Source organism: Gymnoscopelus microlampas, assembly GCF_963454915.1.
Source record: "Gymnoscopelus microlampas genome assembly, chromosome: 21".
Lineage (NCBI taxonomy): Eukaryota > Metazoa > Chordata > Actinopteri > Myctophiformes > Myctophidae > Gymnoscopelus > Gymnoscopelus microlampas.
This window is the reverse complement of record NC_139958.1, coordinates 3,010,469-3,025,910: the sequence shown is the minus strand read 5'-3', so window position 1 is coordinate 3,025,910 and position 15,442 is coordinate 3,010,469. Positions and strand designations below refer to the sequence as shown.

The following is a 15,442-nucleotide window of genomic DNA, read 5'->3' as shown; positions in this document are numbered from 1 at the left end:
AAATTCCTTGTATTAAACTTATACTGTACTTGGTGATAAAGTGCAGATTATGACACAATTTGTTGAGACAATAGTCCACAGAGAGCCATCTATTTTGTGGCAGACAGTGATAGCCTATTGACTGTTCTATTTCTGACTGTTTTCTCCTAGATTGCTGAGGGTATGGCCTACATGGAGCAGAGAAACTGTATCCACACAAACCTGAGAGCTGAAAATATTCTGGTCAGCAATACTTTAGTCTGCAAAATCTCTGGCTTTCACCTTGCCAGAATCATTGAGGACAATGAGTACATAGCTGAGAAAGGTGAGACTATATCACTATTGACCCACACTGGGCTTTCAGGTATTTCTACAGCTTTTACAGCAACTTTCTAACAATGCCTAGTACTGTATTCTGTCCTCATGCTTATCTGCATTGTAAAATGTAAACATATTCCTCCATGGTGTTTTTACATTCTGGCAATGGAGGAGACAGTTTGGTGAACAAAACCACTTTAAGTTCATGTCTTTGCCAATGTAGAAATACATGCGTTGTAACGGAAACTACAGCAAATGAACAGAGCCAAAGGGTTTATACCTCTTTAACACATTTCATCCTGTTTTTTCTTCTTTTTCTTCTTCTCAGTAATCTATGCCTTTTCTGTCTTGCATAATTGTCACTATCAGTGGAAACCTTGTATGTGTACACAATAAACTGTGTTCCAATATATTTATTAATTAGTCACAAGCTTGTGTTAAAACTTTAGTTAGTTCAATATTTATAAAACACACATTCTGCCCAGCAGAACCTACTGTATATCTGTTGTTTTGTCACAGCATTATAAATATATCGGACAGACAGACAGACAGACAGACAGACAGACAGACAGACAGACAGACATACGTGCATGGGTATCATATTTAGAAGTAGGACCCATACACACAGCACCTTCAATCATCTCAAAGTGTGCTGTAGTCAGTGTGCATACTTGATGTTTCTTTCTTTAATCATCTCTTTGTTTTTAGGCTATTACTGCTACAGTGTTGTTGAGGAACCAAACCCCAGGAATTTCACTCTTGGGCAAATGTGACAATATAAATCATATTTTTAATCTTGAATCTTTTCTCATCCAGAATCTCATCCATGGTGTATATCCTAATTGAGCAGTGGTTTCAAATTGAATGTTACCACCACCACCTGTGATATCAGATATGATGTATTGATACTGTGAGGCAATATTATTACACGCAATATTGTTATTGATGTGACCCATTTCCTCTACATTAACAGGAGAGAAGTATCCTGTCAAGTGGTCAGCACCCGAGGCCATGATGGAGCCGTACTTCTTCAGCATTAAATCTGATGTGTGGTCCTTTGGCATCCTGCTAACTGAGATCATCAGCTGTGGATGCTTACCATACCCAGGTCAGAAACACACTCACTACAATATCTCATGCAGCACAAAGCTGAAACAAGCATTAAATAGTAATAGAAATTAGATTTTCCTTCCTTTTTTTTAAAAGAGCTCTATGTCCTGCTTTTGATTCCACATGTGGTGCTGTGTCACATGTCGCCTCCAGCCTCACCCTGTCTCTATCCACTGTACTCTTCAATAGAACAGAAATCCCCCACAAATTCAATTTAAATAAATGATTTCTCACCCAGGACAAGTCAATATCTGGTCCCACCCAAGCCCAGGAGTTTATTAAGTTACAGAAATGATAACACATCCTCCACTTACTCAATAATTAATGTGTTCCTCTCACCAGGGATGAACAATGAAGAAGTGGAACGTAAAGTGAAGGAAGGCTACCGCATGGAGTTGCTGCAGAGATGTCCTCTGGAGATCTACAACATCATGCTGGAATGCTGGAAGGACAAACCAGAGGACCGGCCCACCTTTAAACATCTGGAGTCAGTCCTGGTAGGTTTCTACCATTCTGGAAGATTTATTGACAGCAACACTGTGCAGAACTGTCACGAGTAATTCATTAAAAAAAAGTACCGAAAATGTACCCCCCCCCCCACACACACACACACACACACACACACACACACACACACACACACACACACACACACACACACACACACTGCACTATTAACTATTACATTTCATGTCTGATATTGTCATTCTTACCTTTTGGTTGGAGGTGTTACTTTTTGTCCAAATGTACTTTCAGAGCATATTGTGCAACTGCTAAAATGTTGACAACACATCAAAGTACACACTGGGAGGACAATGATTAATAATGTCTCACTTGTGGCTGCAGGGAGAATATGAGGAGACCAGAGACACCACAGCAGACGAGACAGGTGAGATGTACCAGCTGTACCAATTATTTTATTGTTTTAAATTACAATTGTACAGCCTACAACCCGTGACCAACCACCTGTCGGGCCTACAACTATGGCCACTCCTACTACTTCTGGCACGGCTGGAGCCCAATATACCTCTCTCATTAAGCCTCAAAGAAATAAACCGCTGGTTTGCACAAAACAATACATAAACCTATTTTAACAAAATAACCTAATCCAGAAAATAACAAAAGGACAAAAACAGCAGAGGTACAGAGCTCCTCCTAATAAAACAAAATACATTAATATAGACTGATCAATACAATTTAAAACAAAGATACAATTACAATATATGCAGCTCTTTACCTCAGATTCAGAGAGCCACACTAGCCAATGAGAGGCCATGCCGTCATCAGTGCTCTGGTCCATGAAGCAGCACGCCACCCAACCAACCGGAGCTGACAGCGTGAGAGTCCACATATGAGGCTATGACGTGGAAAAGGCCACGCAGTCAGCGCTCCCTGGCTGCTCCACGAGGCAGCACGCCACTGAACCATCAGGAGCTAAAGTAACCGCAGCTCCGCATGCGAGTCCGCATACGAGGCTATAGGCCTACGACAGGTGGGGGGAACAAGCAGCCTAACCCACCGTCAGGTGCCAGCAAGATAAAGGAACACTCAGATTTTGCCTTTCCAAATTTACAATAACACAGGTGAAGATCATACATACTGCATACTGTCATTCTCTTGCACCTACGACCCAATACACCACCAGTCAAACACAAGCAGTGTGCTGTAGAAGTCGGTTAATGAAACCCATCTTGTCACGATACCAAGAACTGTCCGACGCAAATGCAGACGCAGTACTCAGTTCATGGGTGTTTATTAACAAACTGGGAATGAGGGGGTAAGGTGGCAGACAGACAGACAGACAGACAGACAGACAGACAGACAGACAGACAGACAGACAGACAGACAGACAGACAGACAGACAGACAGACAGGTGAGGCACAAGAGAGGAGTACAATTATAATTGCCTTCTATAACTACCATTTTTTTTACTCAAGAAGGACAATGCCCATAGCAAGTTGATGTCATTTGTCCATGTGTGGTCCAGGGACTGTGACACATCTGGGTTTATTTGAAAGCATTGATTTCAAATAAAGCATCTGACTAGAAAGTAAGTGTTAGATGTTCAAAAAACATCTCATTATTGTGACAATAAAGATTAGCAGCGTAACCTGCAGACAATGTAACAGTCACACATGCTCATAGAAATCATGAAACCAAAATCAGATGATATAGATGTTGTTCATCAGGAACTACACCTCAATAATGGACAGATGCAAGGATATCTGGTAACATCTACCACAGATTCATTAATCAATTAATCAAAGCACGGCGTCTTATGTGAATGGATAAGACGGTTCCCTCCTTGGACTCTTATAAAGAATGTAAGCTATGGACTAATGAATGTTTTTCTTTGTTTTCATATAGTAGGAATCCATGCTCTGATTGCACATAATGCATTCATAGATGTCTTTGTGGTTTCTCCTCATAAACACTTTAATGTCTGTGCACAGGAATCCTCCCTTGACAATCACCCAACTGTGTATCCAAACACTTTGAATAACGCTGCATTCTTCTATTGATTCATTTAATTTAAGAGTATTTCCTTATTGCTAAAGCTGATTGGAAAGTATCATTTGATAAGGTCATCCACTGCAACTGTGTAAATGGTGGCGTTGTGGACATCTAAAGTGAAGGGATGTGCTGATTGTGCTCCCTTAAAATTAAGCACCCCCCACCCCCAACCGCTCCTGGAAAATAAATACATTAATAATAATTAATAATAATAATACACCTCCATACTCCAGTAAACATTATTTAGTAAACAGAAGGTTTTCAGGTCAAGATACCAATTTTATCCAATCAGGATACATGATAGACAAGTGTGTTTAAACAGTAATCAGTTCATATCACTTAACAAATGACATGATGACAAAGCAAGAGAAAGTAGACTCTTATACATAATCCTCCAAAAATAATATTTATCCCACCCTACTGCTACTGTTTATATACTGTATTATACACAAGCTTTATCCCACCTTACTGTTACTGTTTATATACTGTATTATACAAGCTTTATCCCACCTTACTGCTACTGTTTATATACTGTATTATACGCAAGCTTTATCCCACCTTACTGCTACTGTTTATATACTGTATTATACACAAGCTTTATCACACCTTACTGCTACTGTTTATATACTGTATTATACACAAGCTTTATCCCACCTTACTGTTACTGTTAATATACTGTATTATACACAAGCTTTATCCCACCCTACTGCTACTGTTTATATACTGTATTATATACAAGCTTTATCCCACCTTACTGTTACTGTTAATATACTGTATTATACACAAGCTTTATCACACCTTACTGCTACTGTTTATATACTGTATTATACACAAGCTTTATCCCACCTTACTGTTACTGTTTATATACTGTATTATACACAAGCTTTATCCCACCTTACTGCTACTGTTTATATACTGTATTATACACAAGCTTTATCCCACCTTACTGCTACTGTTTATATACTGTATTATACACAAGCTTTATCCCACCTTACTGCTACTGTTTATATACTGTATTATACACATCCCTTCATCCTCTCTTTCATACATCTCTTCATCCCACCCTGTAGAAGATGCCATCGCTCTGTACGACTTTGAGGCCAAGGAAATGGACGAATTGAGTTTCAAGAAGGGAGACAAACTCAAAATCTTAGAGAAGTGAGTGTGACACATTGTTCATCTTTAGTTTTCCATGTTTTAAACATATAGGCCTTTAGAACAAACTCACAAACTAGAGCTAAAAACTTGAGGCTTCACATGTCTTGTATGAAGTTACTTATTATGTAAAGTGCTGTGATACATGTTGTTGTAATTGTTTCATACAATATATACACTGTGTTATGTATTCGTAAGTTTGTTAATCTGCTATATAGTTTGATCTTCCTTCCTCAACCCCACCCTCTCTCTCTCTCTATGCAGACCAGAAAAGGCGTGGTGTAAGGCTATGTTAATCAGTACAGGTCAGGAGGGATTAATTCCCGTTAATTATGTGACCACAGACCTGTTGGAGGCAGAGGAGTAAGTATATATACACTGTATGACTGTTATTTATGAGTTAATAAGTAGTATTATATATACACTGTATGACTGTTATGTATGAGTTAATAAGTAGTATTATATATACACTGTATGACTGTTATGTATGAGTTAATAAGTAGTATTATATATACACACAGTATGACTGGTATGTATGGGTTAATAAGTGGTACTATATATATACACTACATAACTGTGATATAGTATATGGGTTAATAAGTAGTATTATATATCACCCATTCTTGAGAATTGGACAAGTCATGTTAGACCGGTGGGATTTCAGAAAAAAGGCCTTCTATAAGGAGGTTAGAGGCATTTCGGGGTAAAAGTTGGGAACAAGGCCATTTTACATAATTCAAGGGTGCGGAATCAGAAAAACACTGTTCCCAAGCAAAATTCTTAGTGCTTAACCTCCTAATTTGCATATCAAAATGGCTGCCGATTTTGAAGTATTTCTTAAATAACTCTATAACAAAGCAATCAAATCTGACAAATAAAGTGTATATATTTATATTCTGAGGGTCAGACAATGTGTGGAAGGTATTTATAATGTAATATATGTAAATAATGTAAATAAACTAGAAGTTCGGGCCGCTACGCGGCCCGAACGTCTAGCGTGACGCGTCGTTCACTTTGCAGTGCCACCTTACAGGCACCTAAAGAGGTGACGTGCATCACCTCTGCAAGGACCCAAACCCACTTTGTGATTACTCACACCTGGCATGGCAGACCTGTGAGCAGTGTGCAGTGGTGTACAATGTTAAAAGAGAGACCAAATGGCAGGAGATGAAGTGAGCAGTTTATTGGTGTAAAAGGTGTATAAAAATGAAATGGTGTGAAAGACAGTGGCGACGTCGTCAGGCCCACAGGTTGTCATGGCAGAGCCTGCAGAATGGGAGAAAAGGCGAAGGCAGGAGTCAAGCACACAATGTGAGACATGTGAGAGTGAAGACAGTGATGTTTGTTGTTGTTGTTTGTTGAAGTTGTAGGCATTGTTAGTAATGTAGAGCAATCAGAAACGACACATGGGAGAATGCGACAGCCTTACCTCAGTGGGGAAGAAGCACTTTTGTGAAAACCACGTTTTCAGTGACGTTTTCAGTGTGGTTTTCCTGCTGGTGTATGGCATACTTCAGGGCTGCTGGGTCACCGGTTCTTGAACTGGCAACATAGAGCTGTCCGTGAGTGAAGACAGGGGATCGAAGCCAGACCCCAACTGTTGTAAGTGTTTGCCCTTGTGATTTGTTGATGGTGGTGGCGAAAGCAGTGCGGACTGGAAACTGTCGCCTGGCCCAGTCAAAAGTGAAAAGTCCAGCATCAGGAATGAACTTGATTCGAGGGATGAGGACCTCCTTTTGCGTGGCTGCTGTTTTGCACAGCAGCAGCTTGTTGTTGAGGGTCCTCTGGAATAAGAGTTTTGTCCCATTGCAGAGTCCGTCTTTGGGGCTGATGTTGCGGAGTAGCATCAAAGGCATGCCAGGCTTGAGGGTGATGATGTGCCTGGGAAATCCATGTGGGCAGAGGGTGTTTAGAAATTCCACGTTGAAGCGCATTGCATCTTGGTCGTGTTCCAGGGTGTCAGCACTGCTGAGCTTGGTGGAGGTACCTGGCATCCAGGTCTCCATGATGTCATTGATGGTGTCGACTTCCCTGTTGGTAGGGGCAAGCAGTGATCTGCCATCCATCCACCCACTGTTAGTGAAGTTGTTGGGCAAGTCAGGGAAGATGGTGTTGCAGAACTCCTTTATGGAGTTCTCCTCTGCTGTGTTGTCAAGGGCGGTGTTGGCTTGAATGTGGAAACACATGTCCTCGGGGATGGAGACGAAGTTGTTGTCATCATTGGCTGTGCCATCGCCAATGCTGAGAGTCCACTTGTCGAACTCCTCCAGGCGTGGGTCACCACTGGCCCTGACGCGCATGTTCTCTGTGAGGCTGAATACGGCGAAGTGTTTCCAGAGCTCTGAGTTGTTGAGGCAGATCTGTACAATTTGGGCCGCATTTGCCCCTTGAACCACTGGGAGACACTGACGGAAGTCACCAGCCAAGATAATAATTTTTCCACCAAATGGACAGTTTGGCTTATTCATCAGGTCTTGCAGTGTGCGGTCAAGTGCCTCCAGCAGGTAGCGGTGCATCATGGTGGCTTCGTCAATCAGCAGGAGGCGTGACCGGCGCACCAGCTTGGCTAGGTTGCTCTGTGCTGTGATGTGCAAGGTTGTGTCCTCTGTTGGGTGGAGAGGTGCTTTCAGCCGCGAATGGAGTGTTCTTCCCAGGTGAAGGAGTTGGGCAGCAATGCCAGTGGTTGCCATGGCAAGGGCAATACAGCCACCTGGTTCTAGACTGCGCACTGCATCCAGTATAGCATTGAGCAGGAAGGTCTTACCACAACCGCCACGTGCTGATATGAATAGTTGGAGGCTTTGCTCTCGTCTGACTGCCTCCATGACAGTGTCGTAAATGTGGTGTTGGGCAGCAGTGAATTTTGGAATAGTGGCCTCCACATTGGCTGCCAACTCGCGCACATCATAGTTCATCTCCTCACGGATCAGAGGCTCTTCGATGTTGACCAAGCCATGGACAGTGGCCTTTTCCACATCAGTCATGGGCTCCAGTTCAAAGAGGTGTAGGTCCTGGTGATGTGACTGGAGGCAGACTTGCAGATCCAGGCGCACCATGGTTTTGAGCTGTTGCTCAGTGAAGGTCAGGCCCCTGCGTTCTCCTTGCCGTTTGAAGTCGTCGGTCCAGAGTTTCCAGTTGTCGTCAAAGAGTGTTTTGGGTTGAGCTGGTTGGCAGAAGATGAGGATGGTGACGAATAGGAGACGAATCTGGGGGCAGAGCTGTGTGGCAGCAGCCTCAGTAAGGACAGTGGACCACTCTTTGTCGTCATGTAATAGGCCAAGCTCAATGCACACGTCCTTGTAGCTGTCGCGGGCTCTGCCATTGATGGAGATGAGGTCCTCAAAACTTGTCTTCCCCTTGCAGTGGTCATGGTGCAGGAGCATTCTGAGGTAGAAGAGGTCTCGAGTTGAGGGGCTGACGGTGTGGACCCGGCCAATGGTGAGGTTTTTTTTTCTTCCTGTGATGCCAGGTGTTGTTTGTGTACGTGTGTTTTTGCGGCATGTCAATATAGCGCGGCATGGTTGTAGGGTCGTATTGTGGACCCTTGGTTGCCTTCTCTTTGTCATTGAATGTGAAGAAGGCAGTCAACTGTGGTCCTGTCCCGCTGCAACACAGTGTCCTCATGGCCCCCGGCGAAGTAAACTTGCTGTTCGTCTTTTAGATGCAGCCGTAGTGCTTGGACAGGAGGGTGGTTCTTGGAGATGTTGAAGGCAAAGATTTTCCAGCAGGCCTCGCTCGATCCAATGGAACGCATGTCTTCATAGTCGCGAATCTCATCACGGGCTGGCGGTGCGTCATCAACTGTAGCAGAGACCATTGCCCGGTCAGGGCCCTTGGTGATATATTTGTATAGATATTTTGCGGCCGATGGAGAGGTGCAGGTTTCTACGTTGATGTGGCAGTTGTATCGGAGGCTGAGGTAGGGATTGTAGGGCACGACCCAGCTGTTGTCAATGTCCTTGTCCTTCTTCTTTGCAGTTCGGCCGCCGTCAGTTGGACAGCGACGGCGGTAGACAGGATGGGTTTTGTTTTTGGTCTCCATGATTGTTCTTGACTGGAATGGCTTTGGGAACTTCTTGGTGCAGTGTCCCTTCTCCATGCAGACAGAAGTGGTGTCCTGTGCTCCGCAGGGGCCGTGGATCATGTTTCTGAGTACAATATTCCACAGTGGCTGTCGGCGTGCTTTTTCCTCCGCAGAGATCCCAGTTTCTTCTGGATCAGGGGGTAGTTCTGCGGAGACAATTTGGTCCACTTGGTCTGGTGTCTTGGGGCTGTCCTTATCTGCCAGAATGAGGAGTAGGTGACAGTGCGGCAAGCCTCTTTTTTGGAATTCCACGACCCAGAGGAACCCAATTGTTTTGCCAAAGATGCAGCCCTTGGTGATGTCTTGCATGAGCTGATCTTTCTTTAATTTGAATACTCGGGCCACCAGGTCAGGTCGGTCTTGGGTTGTCTGGCCAGGGGTGAGGGCTTCTGTAATCTCCGACCATTGTGGATTGCAGGTGACAGTGATAAAGAGGTCTGGCTTGCGCATGTGCCGGACTATGGCCATAGCGTCCTGGAACTTGTTGTGGTACCAGCGTGGACTGCCTTGGAAGGAGCTGGCAAGGATTATTCTTCCCACTGCATTTTCTTGCTCATTGTGGTACAGAGAATCCGGATGGAATGGAGCACTCTGTTGCTGTCTACGCTCAGCCACAGCCTGTTGGACGTTCTTGTAGGTGTCAGCCCGTAATGCTTTCTGGTTGAAGCGTTGGAAAGTCAGCCGCTGGTTCTCGCATGTGATCCATGCATTGAGGATCCATTCTTGGAACAGGCGGCCAGCCTGGAAAAGGTAGTCACTGGCAGTGTGGCGGAGATTCAGGTGGTAGGTGAAGAAGGCACGGGCTGTGAGCCTTTTACTACTGGCGGCTTGACTGTCTACTGGTGTTTGCTTGAGATCATTGTCCCAGCCAGATGTGCCTTCAATGAAGAGGAGTGTGAAGTGGAGGGGCATAGCTTTGGGATTGAGGTCAGATATGGTGGTGAGACCTCCGCCACGTAAGTGGAGGACCAGGTCATGTTTCTTTTGATTGGTGACAATGCTTAGTTCTTGGAGATTGGACTGCACATTGTAAACTCTGGAGTGGCCTCCCCGTGGCCTGGCTTTGGCACTGATGACAACAGTGCCGCCGGTTAGTTGTTGTTCAGGGATTTCCAGAATCTGCTTGAAATCTGAAATGAACACATTGTGCTGGTGAATAGCGCTTTGTGCAGTCTGCAGCAATTGCTTCAATGTGTCTTTCGCATGCTGGGGTAACTTTGTGGGAAGACTCATGTTGGCAAATCTGGTGGTTGTCTCCAGACTGGGGTCGAGGACATAAAGTTGGGCAAAGTGAGGCGGGGCGCCTTTCTCTGCTTGGAGTGGGCCCATTCGCTGGACTACCCTGCCTTGGAAAATGACAGAGGGAGAGTAGCCGGAGAATGTGCGCTCTTGTACGGCCAGACTGGAGAGGCAGACAGCATTGTTTAGGACACGACTGTGTGTGCGAAACAGTTTTGCCTCAGGGGTGTCATTGAACCACAGGTCATAGAGGGCCTGTGGGGGCTTAGGAAAGGCTGGCAGGTGAACCTTTCCAGCCATGCAGCAGGTCCTGGGGGGCTCCTTCTTGAATTTGAATGCATGACAGTGGAGACACACACAGGTCATCTGGCCAATGGCATCAGGTGTGTGTGACAGTTCTGCGATGTGAAGAGTGCCATTGAGAATTTTCGAAGTGGCTGTTGCAAGTGGGGCAACGTGGGGATTGGTGGCACGTGGGTTGCGACGTGGTCGTGGCCGTTGGCGAGTATGGTGTTCGGTGTCAGCAGGCTGGCTGATTCTCTGGCGACTGTTCGCATGGTGTGCAGCTGGAAAGGGAAGACATTTGAGTTGGATATGTATTGTGTATGGCAAGTGATGTCATAAATGAGCAATGTGTTTGTCACGGCGCAATTTGTGTAAGCAGTAGAACAGTGATGGTAAAATATGAGTAGGTATTGTACCTGAGGTGTGGGCTGTGTCTAAGGAGCGTTTCCGCTTCCGTGTCAGTCGGTCTGTTTGAAGACGTAGAGCTGTGAAGGGAAGAAAGAGAAGAGAGGTGGATGTGAGGTTGGTGAATGGGCAGTGGTGCGCCATGTTCGAAATGTAAGGGCGAATGTGTGGTGGTGTGTGTGTGTGTGTTGATGGAGTGTAGTAGTTACCTCTGGCCTCTGCCGTCTCCAAAGAGCGTCTCTGTGCCGCTGTGTGGCGCGTTTTCTCCAGCCGTTGAGCTGTGAAGAGAAGAGAGTTGGATGTGAGGTAGTTGAATGGGCAGTGGTGGTCCATGTAAGAAGGGTAAGAGGTAATGTGTGGTGGTGGTGTTGTTGTTGTTGTAATAGTGAAGCTGGCAGTGTAGTAAGTCCTATGTGTGACAGGCGTAATGTGAAATTGTGAGTAGATACCTGTGGCCGCTGCCGTCTGCAAAGAGCGTCTCTGTGCCGCTGTCTGCCGCTGTTTGTCGAGGCGTTGAGCTGTGAAGAGAAGAGAGGTGGATGTGAGGTAGTTGAATGGGCAGTGGTGCGGCATGTAAGAAATGTAAGGGCGAATGTGTGGTGGTGTGTGTGTGTTGTTGGTGTAATGGTGGAGCTGGCAGTGTAATAAGTGCTATGTGTGACAGGCATAATGTGAAAATGTGAGTAGATACCTGTGGCCTCTGGCGTCTGCAAAGAGTGTTTCTGTGCCGCTGCGTGCCGCTGTTTGGCGAGGCGTTGAGCTGTGGAGAGAAGAGAGGTGGATGTGAGGTAGTTGAATGGGCAGTGGTGCGGCATGTAAGAAATGTAAGGGTGAATGTGTGGTGGTGTGTGTGTGTTGTTGGTGTAATGGTGGAGCTGGCAGTGTAATAAGTGCTATGTGTGACAGGCGTTGAGCTGTGAAGAGAAGAGAGGTGGATGTGAGGTAGTTGAATGGGCAGTGGTGCGGCATGTAAGAAATGTAAGGGCGAATGTGTGGTGGTGTGTGTGTGTTGATGGAGTGAAGTAGTTACCTCTGGCCTCTGCCGTCTCCAAAGAGCGTCTCTGTGCCGCTGTGTGCCGCAGTTTCTCCAGCCGTTGAGCTGTGAAGAGAAGAGAGGTGGATGTGAGGTAGTTGAATGGGCAGTGGTGCTCCATGTGAGAAAGGTAAGAGCTAATGTGTGGTGGTGTGTGTGTGTTGATGGAGTGAAGTAGTTACCTCTGGCCTCTGCCGTCTCCAAAGAGCGTCTCTGTGCCTCTGTATGGCGCTTTTTCTCCAGCCGTTGAGCTGTCGTCATTGTGGTGGAGAGAGTTGTTGTGGTGGAGAGAGTTCCTTGTATAGATTATTACTATTTATCACTATGGAAGCCGTCGAACTGGTGCGATCTGACGGCATCCTAGAATTTATAGGTAGGATGTGATGTCATATTGTCTCATCGTGATGTCAGATTGCGTGATGTCAGATTACGTCACACTGGCTACATACAACGTTAGGTAGGATGTGATGTCATATTGTCGTGATGCCAGATTACGTCACACTGGCGTGATGTCAGATTACGTCACACTGGCTACATACAACGTTACAACGTACATACTGATGGCATACTGATGGCGCGTCACACTGGCGTGATGTGGCGTGATGTCAGATTACGTCACACTGGCCACATACAACGTTCGTACATACTGACAACCGACATGGCGCAGGATTCAAATTGTATATATACTACGCGGCCCGAACGTCTAGCGTGACGCGTCGTTCACTTTGCAGTGCCACCTTACAGGCACCTCACAGTGTGAGAGAGAGTTTTGTGCTCTCCTAAATCCACGGCAGGCTTTGAAAGTACCCACTTCAGAAAGAGGTGACGTGCATCACCTCTCCAATGACCAAAACCCACTATGGAAGCCGTCGAACTGGTGCGAGTCGTCGGCGTGGGTTGTGTTGAGGATGGAAGCCGTCGAACTGGTGCATCCTACCTATTTATAGGTAGGATGTGATGTCATGCTGTCGTGAGATTACGTCACACTGGCGTGTCTCATCGTGATGTCACGACCGTGATGTCATATGACGTCACACTGGCCACATACAACGTACATACATACTGACAACCGACATGGCGCAGGATTCAAATTGTATATATATAGAAGATAGATAGATAGATAGATATGCGAATTAGAGGCCACTATTACAGAAAACGGTTTCGTACTTAAAGTGATCCATCCGCATCCCCCTTATTACTCTCCGCCAGGAGAGTATTGTTATCACTGCGTTTTCACTTTCTAAACATGACACACCGATTGGTCAAGCCTCACGTGACACGTGAAATACTGTGATCTGATTGGCTAGTGACGCCACCGGGCCTATATATACATGGCATCACTCTGACAGTGTCTTCACCACTGTCAGAGTGAGGTAAGACGGGAACCATGAAATGGCTGCATGGCCGATACATAATTGGCAGATAGGACAGATAGGACATTTATATAGACAGGAGGGATATGACATAGGACACTTATACAGACAGGAGGGATAGGACACTCACACAGACAGAACGGAAGAGGACACTTACCCAGACAGGTTGGATAGGACACTTACATATACAAGAGGGATAGCGACCTATAAATACATGTGTCACTGTGATAAGCCAGATTCCAATACCGAAAATCCGGCCACTAGCTCACTCCCAGACCTTCGAACCGGAAGTAGTCAAGTAGTCGCGGTCCAATTGTTCCTATCTGTCTTATTGGACAGATAGGACAGATAGGACACTTATATAGACAGGCGGGATATGACACTTACATAGACAGGACGGATAGGACAGGAGGGATAGGACACTTACACAGAATGAACGGAAGAGGACACTTACCCAGACAGGATGGATAGGACACTTACATATACAAGAGGGATAGCGACCTTCGCGACCTTCGAACCAACACAAGTCTTCTGGCGGAGAGTTGTGCTCCGAGGAGCACTTTTTCTAGTTTTATTTTATTTCTACTTATCTGTATTTTTACCATCCTTAAGACATCTAAAATACATATTTAGATCATGTAAAAATCCTGGTACATTTGGCCCCTGATGACCAAAAAGTAAATTGCCCCCATGTATAACTCACCCCCAGAATGAGTTAGAGCCACAGAACTGGTACTGATAACTGAACACAAACTACTTTCAACACAACTATATAGAGTGGGATGGGGATGGCTATAGGTACACTTAGACGGCCAACAGGGACTAGCTGAAATGTATTAAGCCCCGCCCCTCTGTGTTCCTATTGGCTGGGCTTTAAACAGCCATAACTCCAATTCCCAGCATCGAAAACCTATGAAACTTCCTAGATGCACTTAGACGGCCAACAGGGAAAGGCTGAAATTTTAAGCTATGTAGCCTAACTTTTCAGTTGATTGCCATACAGGCTTGTGTCCCCCCCCCCACCCCCGATGGGCCCTGCCTAGTCCAGCCTAGTCCAGCCTAGTCCAGCCTATTACTGCCTAGTCCTAGGACTAGGCTAGACCTGGGTGTACTAGGCTTTACTGTACTAGACTCTGCTGGGCTCTAATAGTCTGTTTTCAGCTCTAGCAGGCTTAGCTAGGCTGTACTTGGCTTTATTAGGCTATAGAAGGCAGTACTTTACTTTGGCCTACAAATGTTCATGCAAAACTATTGGTCGTGCACACACAAACTATTGCCCGTGTACACAGTGGTTAATCCCAATGGTCTGAGTATCTACAGGGCTGACAAGGGACTAGCACAGCCTAGTACAACCTAATAGAGCCTAGTACAACCTAGTCTTAACTAGTCCAGTCTGTTCCATGCTAGTATAGCCTATATCGCCGTCCCCTAGTCTGTTCCATCAAAAGGCTGGACTAGGCTAGACCTGGGTGTACTAGGCTTTACTGTTGTAGACTCTACTGGTCTCTAATAGACTGTTTTAAATTCCAGTAGGCTGTGCTGGTCTGTACAAGGCTATATTAGGCTGTACAAGGCAGATCTGTACTATGGTCTACAAAGGTTCATGCAAAACTATTGCTTGTGCACACACAAGCTATTGCCCGTGTACACAGTGGTTAGTCCCAATGGTCTGAGTATCTACAGGGCTGACAAGAGCCTAGCACAGCCTAATAGAGCCTATTATAGTCTAGTACAGCCTAATCTATCCTAGTCCAGCCTTATCAGTCCTAGCATAGCCTTGTACCCCCTCCCCTATTCTGTTCTCCCAAAAGGCTGGCCTAGTCATGGGTGTACTAGGTTGTACTATACTAGACTCTACTGGTCTATAATAGGCTGTTTTAAGCTCTAGTAGGCTGTGCTAGGCTGTACTAGGCTCTATTAGGCTGTGCAAGGCAGATCTGTACTATG

At 45.4% G+C, this 15,442-nt stretch overlaps 1 protein-coding gene across 1 annotated transcript in view; it reads left to right on the top strand.

The window, feature by feature from the left end:
- Positions 1-15,442, top strand: part of LOC311037333 (uncharacterized protein) — a gene marked incomplete at both ends in the record, with an annotated part of 559,758 nt that overhangs the window by 35,767 nt on the left and 508,549 nt on the right. Inside the window, 4 exons of the mRNA XM_084046460.1 lie at positions 151-304; positions 1,271-1,405; positions 1,750-1,904; positions 2,254-2,296. Of these exons, the coding sequence (XP_083902586.1) occupies positions 151-304; positions 1,271-1,405; positions 1,750-1,904; positions 2,254-2,296 (487 nt within the window). The remainder of the gene's footprint in view (positions 1-150; positions 305-1,270; positions 1,406-1,749; positions 1,905-2,253; positions 2,297-15,442) is intronic.